Source organism: Apostichopus japonicus, chromosome 3, assembly GCF_037975245.1.
Source record: "Apostichopus japonicus isolate 1M-3 chromosome 3, ASM3797524v1, whole genome shotgun sequence".
Taxonomy (NCBI): domain Eukaryota; kingdom Metazoa; phylum Echinodermata; class Holothuroidea; order Aspidochirotida; family Stichopodidae; genus Apostichopus; species Apostichopus japonicus.
In genome coordinates this window covers 10055033-10075181 of record NC_092563.1, presented here as the reverse complement: position 1 = coordinate 10075181, position 20149 = coordinate 10055033, and the positions used below count along the sequence as shown (strand labels likewise).

Sequence of the window (20149 nt, the reverse complement as noted above, 5' to 3'; positions counted from 1 at the left end):
TCTTATAAGCTAAACTGAGCCTGGGCACTTGCACGAAAAGTTCCGTGTAACAGGAAAATGTGTCATATACCGTATAACACTCCAAATTGTAGAATAGGACCAGGTAGTTACAAAATACCTGTACGTCACCCCTTCCCCGGCGCTCCTTATGTGAAACCAAACCTTTAAGCTAAATGAATCTTTCTGAATTGCTTGATTTTTGTATTTGTCATTTGCATGCACTAAAGCGATTTCCACGGGTACCTTGAACATGTTCTCTTTGCGTGAGAGAACCGGCGAGAATATATTGGACAAAATATGGCTCAAGTTCTCGTTAAATGTTGACAACTTCATATACTTTATATAACTTGATATAATTTACTATTATATAAATATAATTTACAATTAACTAATTTATAATTAACTATTATAAAAAAACTATTATATAACTTTATATACTTTATATACTTGCTTCACTTACGCACTAAACGCGTCACTTTCCAAGCCCACAATATCATAGGTAGATTTATATTAAAGTTCAATAAGTATATCCTATCCCGGCTACATGCAGTTGATAGTCTTGCCTGTACATATGGCACTTAGTTGCGTAGTTCCGGCTCAATGAAGCTGACTACGTCTAACCATTGTCTAACAGATATTTATTGATTGTCTTCGTATACAAAGCCTGCCATAGAAGTCGGCTCGATCTACCGACCGTGCAAGTGTTACACAGTAAAAACGTCCTTTTGTGAGGCACTGAATAGCAAGATAGTTTGTCTCTCCGTGTTTATAGTTTAACTATAGTTCAACGAAGCGTGCATTTTTATGTAAACTGAATATGTACGTAATATATATCGACATACTTCGCATTGATAGCGTGTAATCGTGGTACTAGGAATGACTTTATTTTGCCGGCAATGAGATTTAGAATTTACTAGTTTCTCTAGTTTCTCTTGTCTGTGACTAACTGTACTGCAGCATTTTGATGTCGGGAAACAACACGAGAACTTTGAGCAGCCTATAGTACGTAACAAGGTACATTATGAAGGTAAGTCGCGATAATAGTAAACCTAAATGACGGAGAGGGTCCATTGTATACCATTTGATCTCAGTAATATCATGTTGAACTATATACGTAGAGTTTAAATCCAGGACTTGGTGATTCCGATACGGGTAACATCGTTCATGAACAGGTCCCGATGGCTGCGATAAGTTCGTCACTGGTAATATAGGTGGTCCGTATACACTCATATCTTGCATTTTTCATCAGTTCACCTAGCCTAACATTGCCATACTCGACCACGGATAACTTCGTGGAAATATATAATGTATTACATAGTTGTCTACCCAAATCGTAACTGGGTCGACCAAGAAGAACTTTACATGACAAAAGCAATAACAGGGTGGGCAGAGTGAAGTTACCGAAGGAGCTGTAGAGTTCAAACGGATACTGTGGCCTTAATATTCCGATTACACACTGTTTCAGAACAAATCCCGCTCGATGTTGTCTCTGGTCAAGAGAAAGTGGGGGAGCGGGAGCGCAATAATAATTTTATATTTGATATCCAATGCATCGTGCCCAATTACGTGTTTTCATTTTATCGCTGATGTTGTACTTTGTGCTGTTGATACAAGTAATCATTTCTTGCAACTATACATGTAGCCTACACTTACTAGTTAATACGATTCTTAATTACAAGACATGAAATAATACCTTGCAAATAACAGGTAGTCGGTGAACTATGGATCATAACCACGGATAGCCTACGTAGTAATGCAGCAAATATGAGAGGTTGTATTATATGTAAATTTATATATGCACATATTTCTTTAAATTCAGTCAACACATATTGGACCGGTGAAGATAAGAAAGCCCAGAGCTTTTCGGAATACCTCTTTAAACTGTAGGGTTGAAATAATTCGCTTTATTCATCCCAACGAGTTTCATTCGCGTTAATCAATCAATTTGCTTGGCAGTATACAATAACGTAGTTAATAACTGAAGCAGGTAACTTTCATTCAGTCTGTAATCTATTGGGCGTGTCTGTTTGTCGCCGTTGCTTGTCCTAAAACTTGACCAAACATGATAGTCGTAAATAGCTAAATCTAATGTACTAAAACTTAATTGAAGCTAGCTGTCATTGTTCGCTACACTCATAACATAAAATCAGATTTCTTTAGGTGAGGTACTATGCACAATTAATTGCTCTACTGACTTCCACACTATAGATGGTCAATTACCAAGGCCGCTAGAGTATAGACTATAAAAAACTAAATATATTCTGACTAAATATATTCTAACTAAATATATTCTGCCCCCACCCTACCCTCCCCATTTTTGGGAAGTATTCTACTGTAACAACGTATTGTTCCATAATCTTAACACTGTAGGCATCTGCGTTTCTACATTAGAAATCAAAGTTCAGTGCATGATATCTCGGCATGATCAACAAGGTGCTCTAGTATTTTCCCAACATTCTCGCTACCATTAATGAGCGTATAGCGTGCATCGGTAACTAGTTGTAAATATACCGTTACGGTAGGAAATGAGACAAAACTTGTGCTAATCAATAATGATCAATTCGATCCTCCTTGAGATAGATGGTTGCCGAGCAACACATCTCTCAGTCCATTTATGTACACTCATATTTACGTACTGCTTTCTTTAATATGGATTGTCTGTTTGAGATAAAGAAATAGTATAAACAACTTATTATATACTTTCGTTCGCCCATGTATAATGTCTTTCAATTGATAACAAGCCATGAACAAAGGCAAACCTTAAACTCTCATAAGATTTCTATATATTGTCAAAAAATTTGACAACCAAATCTTTACGGAATCTTGTATAGTGGATATAAAATTTGTTTAAATTTGGTGAAATCAATATGAAACCATCTGGTCACAGGTGAGTTTGTGATTTCGTAATTTAGGTTAAATACACTTCTTTCTCTTTTGATTGATGTCTTCACGAATTACAGCAATGCTATACTGCTTTACTTTTCTATGTTGGGGGTATAGGATTGGTGGAGGAAGGGGGGCGGGGCATGCCAAGAATCATTGCTTTGAGATTAGTAGAAAACTAAAGACTGAAATCCTTGTTAAACTAATTTGGGTAAACAGCAGTTGGTTGAAATACCACTGGAACCGTTTCGGTGTACTGTACGGTAGGTCAGAGGTCACTTTCAGAAGGGTTACGTAAACAAAGTTGAATGCTTTAAAATCGCTGTAGGCCATAATGATAAAAGCATACTTTATTTGTGCATGTGTCTTCAATAAGCTCAATGTTTTCATGTCAAAAGGGCAGCAGATGGCAATAATTGGAACCATTTATATTTTATACATATTCCCATATTTACTAATTACGATAGAAATGTGATTTAATTACTCTACTTGCAGACATAATATTACAAACATTCCTAGTGTACAGTACATAAAGATATAACATGTACATTCGATACAACGTAACCAATTGGAGATTCTTCAACGTTGTTTCCAAAGGTGCAAAACACAAAGCAATATTTTTCATCTAAGCGACCTACATTTCACCAAAATGTCCAAAGATGGGGGGGGGGACACCCTTCACTGGATGACTTAACATCATAACCACCTTTTATAACAAAATTGTAATCACGCCATTGTCTCTCTTAATTGACGGTCAGGTAAGAGATATGCAAGGTATACTAATGCTATTCACTGGCTTCTGACTTCTTCCTTTAAAAAATATGATGAAAAAAACGAATTGACAATATTTGTGAGAAAACAAGGTGAAAAACTTTGAATATAGTTTTTCTTCAAAATTTGCAACTACAGTATTAGCTTTTCCTAACTTAAAAACATTCTCAAAGTTTAGCGCTCAGTTGATGGCTGTTTCGCTATTAATTGATGCGTGTGTAGGCTCATTAATGGATACCTATAGGATGCCTATAACGTCGTTAGGGCTACATTGATGATAACGTTAGTATGCTTATTGTTCCAGGAATTGGCTTAAACCTGCAACAGCCAGGTTTACTTTAAGCTCCCAATACTTATAAGATTCGGTAATGACTGACATTGTTCAAAGCTAGAAGAGAAGCAGATAATGTATTGTCATTTAATGAGAAATGTTATTTATTATGTGACAATGCATACTTTGTAATTTTCAGTTTCTTATTATTTATTTATATATTTAATTTTGATTTCGTCTCATATAGGACAAAACATTGAAAGGCATTCTTCTGGGCTCGCTGGCGTTCATTATTGTTTATTCAATGCAGTTAATGTCGCCTAGATCACCGAAGGAGAGTAGAGGCTCAAGAAACGGCTATGGAGAAAACTTTGAACTTTATAAAGAATTATCATATTATGAAGAAGATTATGGAACGTCCCCATATAGACAGCGTGACAACAGAACCGAGGTCATCAACGTTGGTGAATTCCCACCAAACATTACAACATTGCTCTCAGACAGAAATAATAATGCAGGCTCAAAGGAAATAATAGGAAAAGTTAGCATGGATGTACTCGATCCACACACATATGATATTCGGAAACTCGATCCAGAGGTATATTTTATAGGAAAACCATTTCGTTATAAAATAACGATTGGAATAGTAACTCATACGTCTGCGCAAAAACATAAAGAGCAACAGCATATTAATTACAATTGGATCATTTATGGCAAGGATAACCTTTCTGATTTTGATCAGAATGCGGCCTTTAGGAGGATTAACTTGGGCATATGATTAGTTGGTGGTGTTATAGAATATAACACACACTGTTGGGGTTTCGACATGTAAGCATTTGAGCTTTATCAGTCACAGCGGCTGAACAACCTAGTTAAGTACATATCACATTACGCGACCTCTTTATAACCAACCGGCGGAGAGGGGAAGGGGGGGGGTTGGGCGGCGCAAGTTGCAATTTTGCCCGACTGAGTTAAGGACAAGATCCGCCATGAGACGGGCTGTAGGCGGGTCCAAAATTGCATGGAGTGCGGTGAAAGTTTAGAGGTCAAATGTTGCATTTCTGAGGTCTGCTTAGAGTATTAATTAGGACTATAGTTAGGTGTAAACGCAAAGTTTTATGCTGATAAATACTTCTGAGCTATGATTAATCTCCCGACTGAATGTTTTTCCTCCGACTGTCGACGGAGCTGGGTTATTAGCATTATCACTTCATCGAAGACATCTGTCGATGTGACGTTGAATAAAGAAAAGAAACAAAGTATTGAATAGCCGCATTGAAAGCCCAATTACTCTTGTGGCTATGTAGTTTTATTTTCATCATCATTATGATTATGTTTTTGGTCTTCAGACAAGTGTATGAAGGACGACTTAAAGGTTTCTTCAATTCTCTCTTACTCAGACAAAGTCAAATTAATGTTAGCTGTTTGGCTGTTATGGGGGAGCGGGTGGGAGGGGGGGTGGGCAATAATGAACGGAATTTTATAGTGAATCCTAAACATTTCTTTCAAGTAGGTTAGGCGATGATAGTTGCGCTTTTCTCCCTTAAATGTTCGGCTGAAGACAAAGGTATTACACTACGCGCAGAAAGGTCAATGTGTGTACTATGGTAAGCTTAGATGTACTATGGTATTGATATGTACTATGGTGAGCTGATATGTACTATGGTAAGCTGATATGTACTATGATGAGCTGATATGTACTATGGTAAGCTGATATGTTCTATGGTGAGCTGATATGTACTATGGTAAGCTGATATGTACTATGATGAGCTGATATGTACTATAGTGAGCTGATATGTTCTATGGTGAGCTGATATGTACTATGGTGAGCTGATATGTACTATGATGAGCTGATATGTACTATGAAAAGCTGATATGAACTATGGTGAGCTGATTTGTACTATGGTGAGCTGATATGTACTATGGTGAGCTGGTATGTACTATGGTAAGCTGTTATGTACTATAGTAAGCTGATATGGACTATGGTAAGCTCATATGTACTATGGTGAGCTGATTTGTATTATGGTGAGCTGATATGTAATATTATGAGCTGATATGTAATATGGTGAGCTGATATGTAATATGGTGAGCTGGTATGTACTATGGTGAGCTGATATGTACTATGGTAAGCTGATATGTACTATGGTAAGCTGATATGTTCTAAGGTAAGCTGATATGTACTATTGTGAGCTGATTTGTACTATTGTGAGCTGATATGTAACATGGTAAGCTGATATTTAATATGGTGAGCTGATATGGACTATGGTAAGCTGAGATGTGCTATGGTGAGCTGATATGTACTATGGTGAGCTGATTTGTATTATGATGAGCTGATATGTAATATTATGAGCTGATATGTACTATGGTGAGCTGATATGTAATATGGTGAGCTGGTATGTACTATGGTAAGCTGATATGTACTATGATAAGCTGTTATGAACTATGGTGAGCTGATATGTACTATGGTAAGCTGTTATGTCTATGGTAAGCTGATATGTACCATAGTAAGCTGATATGGACTATGGTAAGCTTAGATGTACCATGGTAAGCTGATATGTACTATGGTGAGCTGATATGTAATATGGTAATCTGAAATGTAATATGGTGAGCTGATATGGACTAAGGTAAGCTGATATGTATATGGTAAGCTGATATGTTCTAAGGTAAGCTGATATGTACTATTGTGAGCTGATTTGTACTATTGTGAGCTGATATGTAACATGGTAAGCTGATATGTAATATGGTGAGCTGATATGGACTATGGTAAGCTGATATGTACTATGGTGTGCTGATTTGTACTATTTTAAGCTGATATGTACTATGGTAAGATGATATGTACTATGGTGAGCTGATATGTACTATGGTAAACTAATATGTACTATGGTAAGCTGATTTCGCTATGATGAGCTGTAAGAGAATGATAGCGCCGACCGTGGACGCCATGAATTTGTCAATCTTGATAATACCTGCAGCGTAGGAGCGATGGGAGGTGATGGGTGTGAATACGCAAAAGATGTTAAATGTTTGTTTTATTTCAGCTATTTCGAAAGTTTCCAAAAAGGTTTGATGAACGTTATAAGAATCCGTGTTGGTACGAAAAGTCAAGGTTAAGATGTATACCTTATTTCTATCTGATTGGAATGCCAAAATGTGGTACTACAGATTTATGGTCAAAACTTGTGCAGCATCCTCAAATCCAGGGAACACCAAAGGAACCCCACTGGTGGTCTAAACGGAGATTAGGATGGACAGGCCTGCCAATACACCGCAGAGAAGGTAAGTATGTCGAAAATCAATAGCTTATTAATATTTGCTTACTCTTTTCAAACCAGAAACATGTGTCGATGTCTGGAAAGCATGAATAGGTGATAGCGTGTGAAGGTTCGGAATCGGGGACTTAAGAGGTGCTACGCTCAATGTCAGCTTGCCATTCTACTTTTGACTGCTATCATTCTTGGAACATTTTAAGAAAATATAACAAACCGATTTGTATAGGTTAGCATACGCTATAAAGATAAACACCACACTACATGCATGCAATGGATGTCGGCACAATACCACCCAAGAGTCGAAAGCACATCATGATTGTTTTCGAGATCCACCTTAGTAGGTTTCAGATCTATATCATTTTTCTATATGTGCATATCAATTGTTTGGTGGAATATGAATTTTTATTTTCAGTGTTAAAGATTCGGAAAATGACGGGTGCTGGGAATGACGCACCATTTGAATGGTACCTGAATTGGTTTAGCACGTTTGGTGTAAACAGCATACAGCAAAATAGAGACAAAGTCCTCGGTGAGTAAAACAATCACCCTATACGACATTTTATTAACTACAGTCCAGACTCGAGTTGGAGCCTTTTCTTTATCATAGTGTACCAAACACTACTATGTGGGTGGTTAAGCGTGGCCTTGAGAACTTTTAAGTCCAAAGAAGTCCATATTCAATTGTATAACTAAAGTTTCTTTCATCGACCAATCTCAATAAGAATTTAGCGTGTGAAATGGTTCAGTCGTTGTATATCTGGAAAATATATAGGAGACCCCCCCCCCCCTACCCACCACCACCACCAAAGAAAAGAGAGATGTGTGAATATTCGTGAACTTCAGAGAGCCCGTAATTCAGTTTGAAACTTCATTCACCTTGGAAAATAAAAATGTTGCCATTTGTAACAGGTATAATGGTTAGATCTTGAGGATTTTGTGATATTAGAGGAGGATTTTTCTCGTGGTTAAAATGACGCTGTTTGTATTGTCACAGGCGATGGCTCCGTTACAACTTCTTATGACATAGGAGAGGCTTGGATGACCTTATACCCGGAGGCAACTGAACCACCATTCGTAATGGCAGATCTCCTTCACGAATTTCAACCAAATGCTAAAATAGTAGTCATTTTACGAGAACCAGTCAGTAGGTAAGTGTTGTATGTTCTTCGTTCTTGTATTTGTTGTTGCGAAGAAATCAATGTATGGAGTAGTAAGTGATAAAGATGATTTCATATCAATCTATATAGTGGTCTCCGTGATAATTGCATGTTGAAATGTGATTACTTATTCTGATATTCTTTCCGTGTGCCAAGAGCTAAGATAGTGGTCATCTTGGGTGAACCCCTAATCTGCGAGGACGTACGAACTTGTCCCTAATCCACCTCCGAATATAAACCTATGCTTGACGGTTGTCTACGAGAATGAAAGAAGGTGTTCCATAGGTGTTAGGTTTCCCTTTGGTTGAGGGTGGGACGGTGAGGTGGTCTCTCTATGTCCGAGGGTGACCATACCTGATGGCAGTGTAAGTGGGAACTCAATATTTGTAGTTCGTCAACGTATACTTGTCCGACTGTGACGGACCGCAGTGATAGCATGAGAATATCTCGACAGGGTAATACCATGGAGGTACGTCCATGCAACTAGCATGCGAGGTCCCCATTGTGCGAGGTCCCGAATGTTACTTTGAATGTTCCCCACACGGATGGCCTGTTGAAGTACGTTATGCTTCAAGTGCTACACTGTATTACATTCATGTAACAATTTTCATTCACTTCTCTGTCTACTGATGAAATCTCATTACTTTCATAGTAGTTTGTCAAGATTTGTTATGATGGTGTTGGAGCACATGAAAATAAACATGTTATTGGCAAAATAAGAGATATTATGCCTATAATGCAAGTTCTAAAGTGGTAAATTTAATTATTTTACAGACAGTACTCAAGTTACTTATACTGCCATGGAAAGAACGCAGACGACTTTCATCGTGTAACAATGAAACATCTGGAATGTCACGCAGACTGTGAAAGTAAACATTCCCTCCGGTATTGTGCATATGCTATAACTCAATGTGTGAGTATATACACAGAAATCTTCGCGTATACGGTTACACTTTAGTTAGTTGACGTGATAGGCCAATGCCACGCCGGTTCAAATTGTCAGCTAAACTTGGTTGATACGGTTTACTGATAAGAAATGCCAAATGCCAGGTCTATAACAACAATTCACAGCCATAGTAGCCTATATGACCAATGTATTGAACTACTTGCAAGAAAGGGCCAAATGCCAAGTCAGTTTCGGTTTTCAAACAATGTTATATCAATGACACTAGAATAGGCCAAATGCCAAGTCAGGCTCAAGCAACGTATTGTTTATCAACGTAATATCTTCAGGGGTGGGTGTTCAGCCGTTGCTTCTTGACTCTGCCGAAGTCCGAAGCCTTGTGTAATTTTTTTCACTTAAAGCCAACGCTTACGAATCTTGGATAAAGTAAACACGAACCCATTGTAGCGTATGTATCATAAGTAAGGTCAACATGTGTTCCAAGCATTGAAAGTAAATTTAGGGCATTTGGAAGGAAACCTCGTAACTCACAGGTCAATCAACAATTAATATTAATCTGTTCGGCTTAAGCACCGTGCATGTTTCAGTGACGTCAATAAGCTCATTCATGTTTTTACAGTTTAAGACCCGTGGACCTTATCATTCTTCTGATTAAGTGTATGTCTTCCAACTTCCAAACGATGGTCATTACTGATGCTGACGTCACGAGCAATCTGATTGGCTGAAAATTCCGTACTGTAATTGCAAACCTGTTTGGGGGGGGGGGGGGAATCGCTGCCGGGCTATCTTTACCATATCACGGGGAATCCACATATACCAATTTAAATCGACAGATACCGATTCATATTAACATATACCGGTTTAAATTGATATATGTCGAATTAAACTGGTCACTTGCAACAGTGTTCACCTTAGTTTGATAACCTTACCGGATAATTGTGGAAATTAAATAACTGTTGGTAGTTTGTGAAAATCTGCGCTCAACAATTTCCTTCAAAAATTGGTTTTAAGTTTCTTAATGTCAAGTAACCACGAGGAGGGACATCACGCTGGTTTAAAAATTACTTCAGACTTTCGAGAGGTGTGAGAAAAGGTTTCCTGTTAATTACATGTAAGTTTATTATACTCTACTAATAGTTTAAATGCTCTAAGCTTAAACTTGCATAAGCATCTCAAAATCAAAATCATTTCTTCAAAATGTGAGATGATGCCGATGACATGGTTAATTTTAACAGTGAAACTACCAAGTTTACCCAGACAATGAAAATTAATAATGTTTGCTTCTATTATATAGGTAAAGGCAAATACTCTTCAAAATATCTCCAATGCTTTTTTGGTTTTCATTTCAGTTCCAGCAATAACATAATTAAGCAAAATTCACACACCTTTTACACGGGGGTGGGGGGGGGGTGTGCACGAGCACAGGTCGACTTCACCTTTAGTCGGAATCAAGTATCTAGCATCAAAACGGTATGACACACCTCTGCGTACGATACACTCCCATCGCTACCAAGCTTTATCGCTTCAGCTTGACCGTCACACTTGGAAGGAGTTTCCGAATATTCTCTTCAAGTGTAAACTTTATCCTTAGCACCAACAATAGTGGCTCGGCGTATTGAACATGCTTGTTAATATCCAGGAAAGTATATCAATTCACATCGGGGTCTAATCCAGCTTTCTTGCTGTAATTTCAGCGTACAATTTCATTTCCTAGCCTACTGCAAAATAAATGCCATGTTCTGGCAGTTATTGACAGTCATGGACAGTTATGTTAATTCAGATTCCCCGATTCGTGATGATTATCAAAAGCGGTGATTGTCACAAGAGCTGGACCAATACGATTTCGCCATGTTCCGCTTTTCATGTTCTCTTGACCAATTGGTCAATCAGATTTCACAGTCAATTTCATTTTCTTAAATTGTTCACTGAACTTTGCTGATGATGGCTTTAGTCTGAGGTACTCTCAGGCTGTCCATCTGGTTTTAGATGGATCGCTTCTCGGCCTTTTTGCTAAGATCATGTGTAGTATCTGTTCCCTTTCGAGGGGAATGGTGATGCACACTCGACGATGATCACACAGTCACAGTCCCGATGCAAGAGGACTGGGCTGGAGAGCGGATCAGTCGTTCGGTAGTTTGGTTTTCGTGCCCAGGTTCTTTCCTGGGCGACTTTTTCTTAAAACGTATCTGGTTTTAGATGCAGCCTATACATTATATAATATGTTTGTCGAATATAACATCCTCTAAGACCGGTGCATGTGTGTTGTGTGCTATGTAATGCAGTATATGGTTGAATTTTGTATTGCACATGTAGTTGTTCATCAAAATGGCCTCTATCACGTACATAAACTAAGTTTATTAATTGAAATTGAGTTTTGGTTATCTTTTTAGGGAGACATGATTAACCTTCTAATTCAATGTTGGATACATGTCGCTGGTAATGTAAAGGTGTATACAATGCGGTGACCAACTAAACATTTTCTTATTTTACAGAAGCTCTTCAGGGGCATGTATTACTATTTTCTACGTGATTGGATAGAAGCCTATGGTCGGGAAAAAATCCACGTAATGATGCTTAGCGAATGGATGAGTGACTCCGTGAACCAGTACAAAATGTTATCGGAATTTTTAAATTTAAGTAAGTAACAGTTAACACACCTTCTGCCAAATTAAACGTATATGCTATAACAATAATAAATGTCATTCATTTAACAGCGTAACAGATTCATAGCACTTTGTCATCGTATTCTCCATAGATACGCCATCAGATGAAATAATACAGCGGATTGTTAGCAGAGGGGTTCAAAATTCACAGACGGAGAGGAAGAAAAAAAGAGCAGGTGTAATACGACCAGATACTAAGAAAATGCTTCAAGATTTCTACCGACCATTGAACCACAAACTAGCTGAATTACTGAACGACACAAGGTTCTTGTGGGACTATTAAATTTCAACTACCAATAATGGCAGCTTCTTAGAACGAGCACAATTAAAGCAAAGACGATTAATATTCTATAGAATACTGTATTACTGAACCAAATACATGTTTTCAGTGATGACTTTATGACAGAATTCATCATCCTGATATGTCATAGTCAACAACAACTACGAATGAGTGCTTGTGCTTTGGTTTTATTATGGTTGTAAGATATTTAACATATGCTCCTTTAAGACTAAATTATTGATGACGTCAGCTCCTCAGTCTAGGACTAAATGCTGATCCCATTATTTATAAGTTTTTTTATAATATTATAGACACTATTGTGTGTATCAAGCATTGTATCGGATATACAAACGGGGTAAATATCACGGGGTATATAAACGGGGTATGATAGCGGGGTATGATCAAACGGGATGTATATATATATATATATATATATACACACAATGTGTATGTAATGTGAATGACGACCTTCCTTACCGGTTTCGAACCTCTGGACATACAATCAACGTCCATAGCCTAGTGGTTAGGGTGTCCGCATGTTAACGGGAGGTCCGGGCTCGAATCCCAGTGGAGGCTGGAAGTTTTTGCACATATTATATATGTATACACATAAACATATAAAAAAGAAGATAAGTCTACCATTTCCTGGCAATTTCTGCTTAAGTTTACTCCAGACAAATATACAAACTTGCAAGGAACCTGCCTGGACGCCTTGCCACGTATGTTATGATGATATTAAATTATAGGGTATTGTGTGGAGTACATATATAAGTGAATTAACAACATTAATGATATAGAATTGATTCATGTTGAAAACCGAAAGAATGTTAGCTTCAACGATTCACATGGTTCGAATTCGTAAGTTTCGCATAATTAGTGGTTATGTTGTGTACATTTAAATCTGACATATTCTAGTGTGTGAATGAAAGGTTCTTGCACTAACTCACATTCTCACAAACATTCGAACCATTAAAGCCGCAATTGTAGCATTTGGGTATAGTAATTTCTCGTCATACCGAACAAGCAATTTTATATTTCACGTAAAATAATAGAAGGACAATCTAAACAAATTGTGGATTCATACAATTCCTGCGATTCCAATGTAGAAGAAATATTGTGTTTCATACGTAATGGTAATGTTTTAGGCTTTTTGTGCAAATCTTCGAAGATTTATTCTAATAACAACATTCCTAGTGAGATGTTGGTGGAATAAAGTAACAAATTATTATTAAAAATTTATCTGTAAGATTTTAACGGTCGAATGTGGTACCAGACGGTTGTGAAAACTTCAACTAAAAATATAGCATTCGGCTCTTCTAAATGTCTGATAATCAAGCTCTTGAAATATTGCCCCATCCTTTTTCAAATTTCCTTCACGTTCCTTCACGTTGTAGTTTTATATACACCATGAATAAACAGAAATTTACGCACACACAACTCTACATCAAAGAAGATGATATTGAACGAGTCTGTAAATTTTATCATTGCATATACATCTAATTTCACGTGGAAAGTCGAACAACAAGTATTGTTAATCCGAAGCATTTGAGAGACGTCTCCAAAACCTGGCCAAAACTGCACTTTCATTATTATTTTATTTTTTCATTTCATTCTTTTTTACTGGGTATTTACATAATAACAGTGGCATGGGATCCAGCGTAAGGTTGGTAGTGTTATGAAATAGTAATACTGCCCTCTTTAATGTTCCTGGAACACTCCATCGAGAGACCGTACAGGCCCTTTAAATATTAACTGGGTCGAGGATTCAGTTTTCCCACGAGACGTTTTAACTATCTTATTGAATCATGTTACAGGGCCTTTTTCCCCAAAATAGATCCGATGTATCTGTGGAACATTCGAGAAGGCTCTTCTCACGTGGTATGGGGTAATTTCCATAAAAAGGGTGGACTTCCAAACTCCCAACCAATCAGGGCAGATCAGTGCTTTATGCACTGATTTTTATATCGTTAGTTAATGCAGGATGGGCAGGTTATCAACTGCCTTCTGACTATGCGCAGTAGGATTTTCGCTGGAGTGTTTTCTAAAAGCGGCATGGTCCCGCAAGTTCGTGACTTCGAGTTGCGTAATTGACGGAGTCAGATCATCGTATTTTTGATTTTATTTTGCCGGCAAACTAATCATTTCATATAATTAGAGAAGAGAATTGACAGAGAAGAAATTATAACGAATCACTAATCAAATCCTATCTTGTCAACTTGTTTTTGTGAGAACTATCAGTGTTTTCCTTTATCGCCCGTTGGAGACGTCTCCTGAAGAAGCGTAAAATACGGCATCAAGATACCCCAGTACCAGGGGCGTATCCAGGGGGGGCGCAACAGGCGCGTGCCCCCTATTGGCCGTCACCAAAAACAAAAAAGTTTAGCAAAAAAAAAATCGAATAATATAAAAGAGCTCTCGAACATTCTAACGTTGCGCCTGAAACAAGATTGACAGGGGCAATTTCCCAAAATAACACCCGAAATTTAAAAAAAAAAGTATTTTGGATCCTGATTATGAGATATTTCGGACATGACATCCCTATTTTAAAGTTGGGTATATGCCGCTTGGAAACCTCGGGAAGTGCCGTTTCCGGCCATCTAGAGGGTTTGTTAATCCCAAAATGTTCTTGTACGCTTCGCGCCAACCCATGGTGGCGCTACGCTTAGATAGTCAACAAGGTCATATCCCCCCCCCCCCCACTCGGAAGTACGGATCGCCGCCCATGCATATGACACCATTTTGCATGTCAGCCCTTCTTCGAAAGCAAAAATTGTACACCCCTCCCCTTAGACCCATCCCCCAGGACGGCCATCATTCATGCCTGACGCCCCCCCCCCCTATTGGAAAATCCTGGATACGCCCCTGAGTACCTCTCTCTCGCGAGTCCCTTTATAACATTACATGCCGAAGTCGTGGGCTCGTTATAATATTACAGTAGCATAGTAAGCTCAACCCATGATTCTTCTTGAAATAGTTATAATTATACAGTCTTCTTCAAACGGCGCTGTGGATATGATTTGAACATATATCCGAGAACGAATGCGGGCGCTGTTTACATATGCTTTTCAACTGACCAGCTATAATACCTTAGTTTATGATATTGTAGTTTATGACTAGCTATATTACCGTAGTTTATGATATTGAAGTTTTACTGAAATAGTGCTTTTATTCTATTTGCTATTTCGTGATATAACAATGCCATATCATCAAGTTTGTTTTTGGGAGGAAGTGTCTATCTTTCGGAAGGTTCATTGTTTGGTTTAAGCAAACCATATGTTATTTAAAGACTCGATCTTTATTATCAATGTATTTGGATTAAACCGATCCAGTTTAATAAATGAGGCAATTTTCTTTACTGTTTACAGTCATTAAATTTTGAATGGTAAAAAAAAGAAAGAAAAAAAACCCGGAAAGTTTCTGAGTTTATTGTAAGAGAACTCCAAGGATTAAATTCAACTTTCCCAGTCACGTGATACAAACCTGTACATGGTTCTAATGTGTAATGTGATAAGTTAAAATCCACTCTGTGAATAATCCTCCGTTGCGTGACCTTCCCTTCTTAATTTGCTAGTTGTACAGTTCTTTTCGATTAATTCTAAAAGCTGTGTAAAAAGTTATCGTACTTTTCTTTGTTAGTTAGTTGGGCAGCTCAAAAATGGCCTGTGTTGTTAGTGTACCAACCTTGCTATAGTTGAGAACTATACGCTGTAATATTAACACACAACATCCATGTGGTCAGGGAAACTACACTATACCCAATATATCGCCATTCTGTTGGGAATAATGTTTAATATGTTCACGAAAAGTGTCACAGCATGTACGGTTAAGCATAACACAAAGAAGACTCCTAAATATGGAGCAGTTATAGGAAGACAAGCTATTAGTAACTGGAACTATGGACGTTAGTACTGTGATCCATATGAGCCTTATAACACATCAAACAGGGACGTAGACTTTCATTTCAGGGTTGGGGGAGGGGGGGCAGCATATTCTTCGGGGATTACCTCTCAAGCTGTCCAACAGGAAATAATGAGAAAATGGTATGCAATGGGTGCGCGCGAATCGGCCCGAAAAATAACATTTTTGTCAAGTTTTTACTTCAATTTCTCTCGACTCCTTGCCTTTCCATATTTTGAACGTTTTTCTGGGTCCACTAATGGACTAATGGAGAGAGGGGGGGGGGGGGAGGGCTGTGAATTGCTGTGACAATGGTGAGCAGGGAGTTGAAACCCAGAGCCGGTAAGCACTGCATGGGTTAAACACAATGAGGAAGGACCAAGAGCAGCAAAGAGTTACGGCCTGGGTGCAGAGTCAATTCTTCAAAAACGTTAGAAGATAAAGTAAAACTTGTTAACAACTATATTGTGTTCAGTCAAGATTGATTTCGATATTATTATATTTCTTTGCTGAGAAATGACTCTTTAATCATGAGAGGCTCATAAACATTTTTTTTTTTTGCATCTCATTTATGCGTTCATTACCCTTAAGCCATTGCTTTGTGAAAAACAATTGAGCACAAAAATGTAAGTAAATTTTTTTACACCATCTTAATAATAATAAACTGTGAGTGAACATAATGTAAACAACTCGTACGTACCCTCACGCACACTAGATAAAAAAAACATATTTTACAATCATTTCAAATTTGTTCTGTTTTTCTTCTTCAAAATAGACACAGCAACCTCAATTACAAACCTAAATAAGCGTAATTATGTTGATCATTTCTTTATTCCAGTATTAATTTACAGAGAAATTTATAAATAGGATAAAAATATAACAATATACAGAACATCAAAACTACAGGTTAAGACATATAAAGTTTATGAGATTAAGATAATAATGAACGATGAAAAGCATTACAAAAGTAATCAAAATTATCAAAAAGCTACAACAAAGGATCTAAGGAGCCGTTTTGTACAAAAAGGGGTGCTCTGTAAATAAACGAGTTCTTAAAGAGTATAATTCTAAAACATGGCGTGATATTTGGATTTCTCAAATTATAATTTGTTTTATTGCACAGAGAGTTGAGCTTGGAATGTAGAGGATGTTCGTTATTAGTTTGAATACTTTTACAAATTCATTCCTAGCAGATTCATTGACTCTATATACAAGATTCTCATAATTAAGCCTGAAAATTTTTGAACAAAATTTAAGGAAACTTATTCTTCTCTTATCTTTAACGTGGACAAAATGATACCAAACTGGAACCACATATGTCATCGGGAGGAACCCCTTTATGTTTACAAATAAATATAAAATATTTAGCATTGAAAACGGAAATAATTATTAAAGATTCTCCCTCTTGTGTTACCCCAAAATTCACAGTGAATAAATCCATCTCACGGGTCTCTCTCAAACCCTTACCACAAATCAGTGGCGTAGGAAGGTACTTTTGAGTGGGGGGGGGGGGGGCTGAAGACTGATGGCCGGTTTGGGGGAGGGGTCTAATGGGAGGGGGTTTCCCCCTCCCCTTTGGATTTTTTTTTTGTATTTCCAGGTGGCCTCAGGTTCAATTTGGTGCAATATAGCACACTTCAACACCCGCTCCATTTTGTAAATAATTTTGCATTTTCACCTGGCCTTAGATGCAATTTGGTGCTCCAAATAAGATTTTTTTCTCATTTGGAAATGAAAAAGGGGTTTTCTGACTTGCGAAGCGGGGGGGGGGGGGGGCGGAATGATACTTCCGCCCATCCATATTTTTCACTGGGGGCTTGCGCCCCCAGCCCCCCCCCCCCGTTCCTACGCCCTTGCCACAAATGTCATCCCAGAATTTGCTAACCAACGAACAGTTCCAAAATAAATGTTCCAATGTTTCGTATTCCAAACCACGAAAAGAACAAAGAGGGGTATCTCTAAGATTAAGATAGACAAACAATCATTTGTTCCAATAATTCTATGCAAATAACAAAACTGAATATACTGAATTTTAGCCTCCCGCACTACAATAAAAGGTAGAGAGAAATAAAACTCCAATTAAATTTCTACAAGAAAACTTTTCTTCCCATGTTTGGAAGGAACTAGGAGCAACATACATTTTTAAACGAACTGATCTATATACAATATTTGCTGCTCTCTGTAGAGACAATTTTAATAGACAACACTCATTTAGATATGAACGTTGTTTTTCCCTAAATTTACCTTCCACCTAACAGGAACCGCTGAAACTATACCATAATAATAAGTAAACGGGAAATTAATGTTATATTCATTAATAAAATCTCGATATACGAGAACATGGCCATTCCGCGTAAAAAAGTCACCAATGTTACACGCATTATTTTGCTTTAAACATCAAAGTAAATAATACGGTTATCAATTCTAATTACTATTATTTAATACACATTGATTAACATATTCCACTTCAGGAATGGAAAAACTAAACTCTGCCCAGGCATCACAAACTTCCTGGACAAAACAAATAGATAAATTAATATTACCCTTTCTAAAATTCATGATAAAAGACATTTTCACCATAGTTACGCAAAGCATAAGTAAACAAAGTCTTCTAAGGTCTTTCTAAGTCATCAACATATAATTTCACCCAACTTGTCTTCGAACTATTTGCAAATGTATTAACATTTATCATTTTTAATCCCCTTTTCCCTTTATCATTACAAAGAACTGACCTTTTAACCTTATCAGGTTTATTACTCCATATAAAATTATAGAATAACTTATTAAGAGCCTTCATAAAACGATCTGGTGGATTAGGGAGCATCGTGAACAAATATACAAGTTGGGAATTAGCAAATGTTTTAATAGTAAGTATTTTGCCTATTTGTGTAAGGTCCCTCGAAGACCAAAGATTAATCAATTGTTTAATACGAGAAAGTTTATATACTTTGAAAGTCTGGTACCACATTCGACCGTTAAAATCTTACAGATAAAACTCTTAATAATTTGCTACCTTATTCCACCAACATCTCACTAGGAATGTTGTTATTAGAATAAATCTTCGAAGATTTGCACAAAAAGCCTAAAACATTACCATTACGTATGAAACACAATATTTCTTCTACATTGGAATCGCAGGAATTGTATGAATCGACAATTAGTTTTGATTGTCCTTCTATAAGTTGAGGGCGTCCTTGAATTATTTTACGTGAAATATAAAATTGCTTGTTCGGTATGACGAGATATGACTATACCCAAATGCTACAATTGCGGCTTTAATGGTTCGAATGTTTGTGAGAATGTGAGTTAGTGCAAGAACCTTTCATTCGCACACTAGAATATGTCAGATTTATATGTACACTATACATAACCACTAATTATGCGAAACTTACGCATTCGAACCATGTGAATCGTTGAAGCTATAACATTCTTTCGATTTTCAACATAAATCAATTCTGTATCATTAATGTTGTCAATTCACTTATAACTCCACTTTGTACTTTTGTGGCAAACAAATAAATAAATAGTAACTATACTCCACACAATACCCTATAATTTAATATCATCATAACATACGTGGCACAGCGTCTAGGGAGGTTTCTTGCAAGTTCGAATATTTGTCTGGAGTAAACTTAAGCAGAATGGCCAGGAAATGGTAGACTTATTTTCATTTTCTTACAAAGTGACATTTTGTATAATAACCCACGGTTTCTAAGTTCATTGTCTACGAGAGCTATATGCCTGTGGTAATTTTCTGTAATGATTATTTCAATGTTTTTTATGGTTCTCAAGCAGAAGGCCTTTCCAGTGAATTGGGTCAGTCATTACCACAGTCCGAGTAGATGTAAGGGACCTTGTCATCCCAGTTTCTTGTGATCCTTTTAAGTCCGTTGAATCTAAGTCCTACTCAGTTGTAGCTAAATCCCAGTCCATTGCATCTAAATCCTACTCCGTTGTAGCTAAATCCTACTCAGTTGTAGCTAAATCCTAGTCCGTTGAATCTAAGTCCTACTCAGTTGTAGCTGCATCCCAGTCCATTGCATCTAAATCCTAC

The 20149-nt window shown here is 37.3% G+C and overlaps 1 protein-coding gene across 1 annotated transcript; it reads left to right on the top strand.

Annotated features, from left to right (window-relative positions):
- The first annotated feature begins 589 nt into the window (after positions 1–589).
- On the top strand, positions 590–14399 carry LOC139962850 (carbohydrate sulfotransferase 15-like). Its single transcript, XM_071963232.1, has 8 exons — positions 590–1027; positions 4173–4523; positions 6964–7201; positions 7607–7723; positions 8189–8342; positions 9126–9264; positions 11748–11892; positions 12011–14399. Exons 1-8 carry the CDS (start codon positions 1022–1024, stop codon positions 12199–12201), a joined length of 1341 nt encoding a protein of 446 aa, XP_071819333.1. The 5' UTR covers positions 590–1021; the 3' UTR covers positions 12202–14399.
- Positions 14400–20149: the final 5750 nt, after the last annotated feature.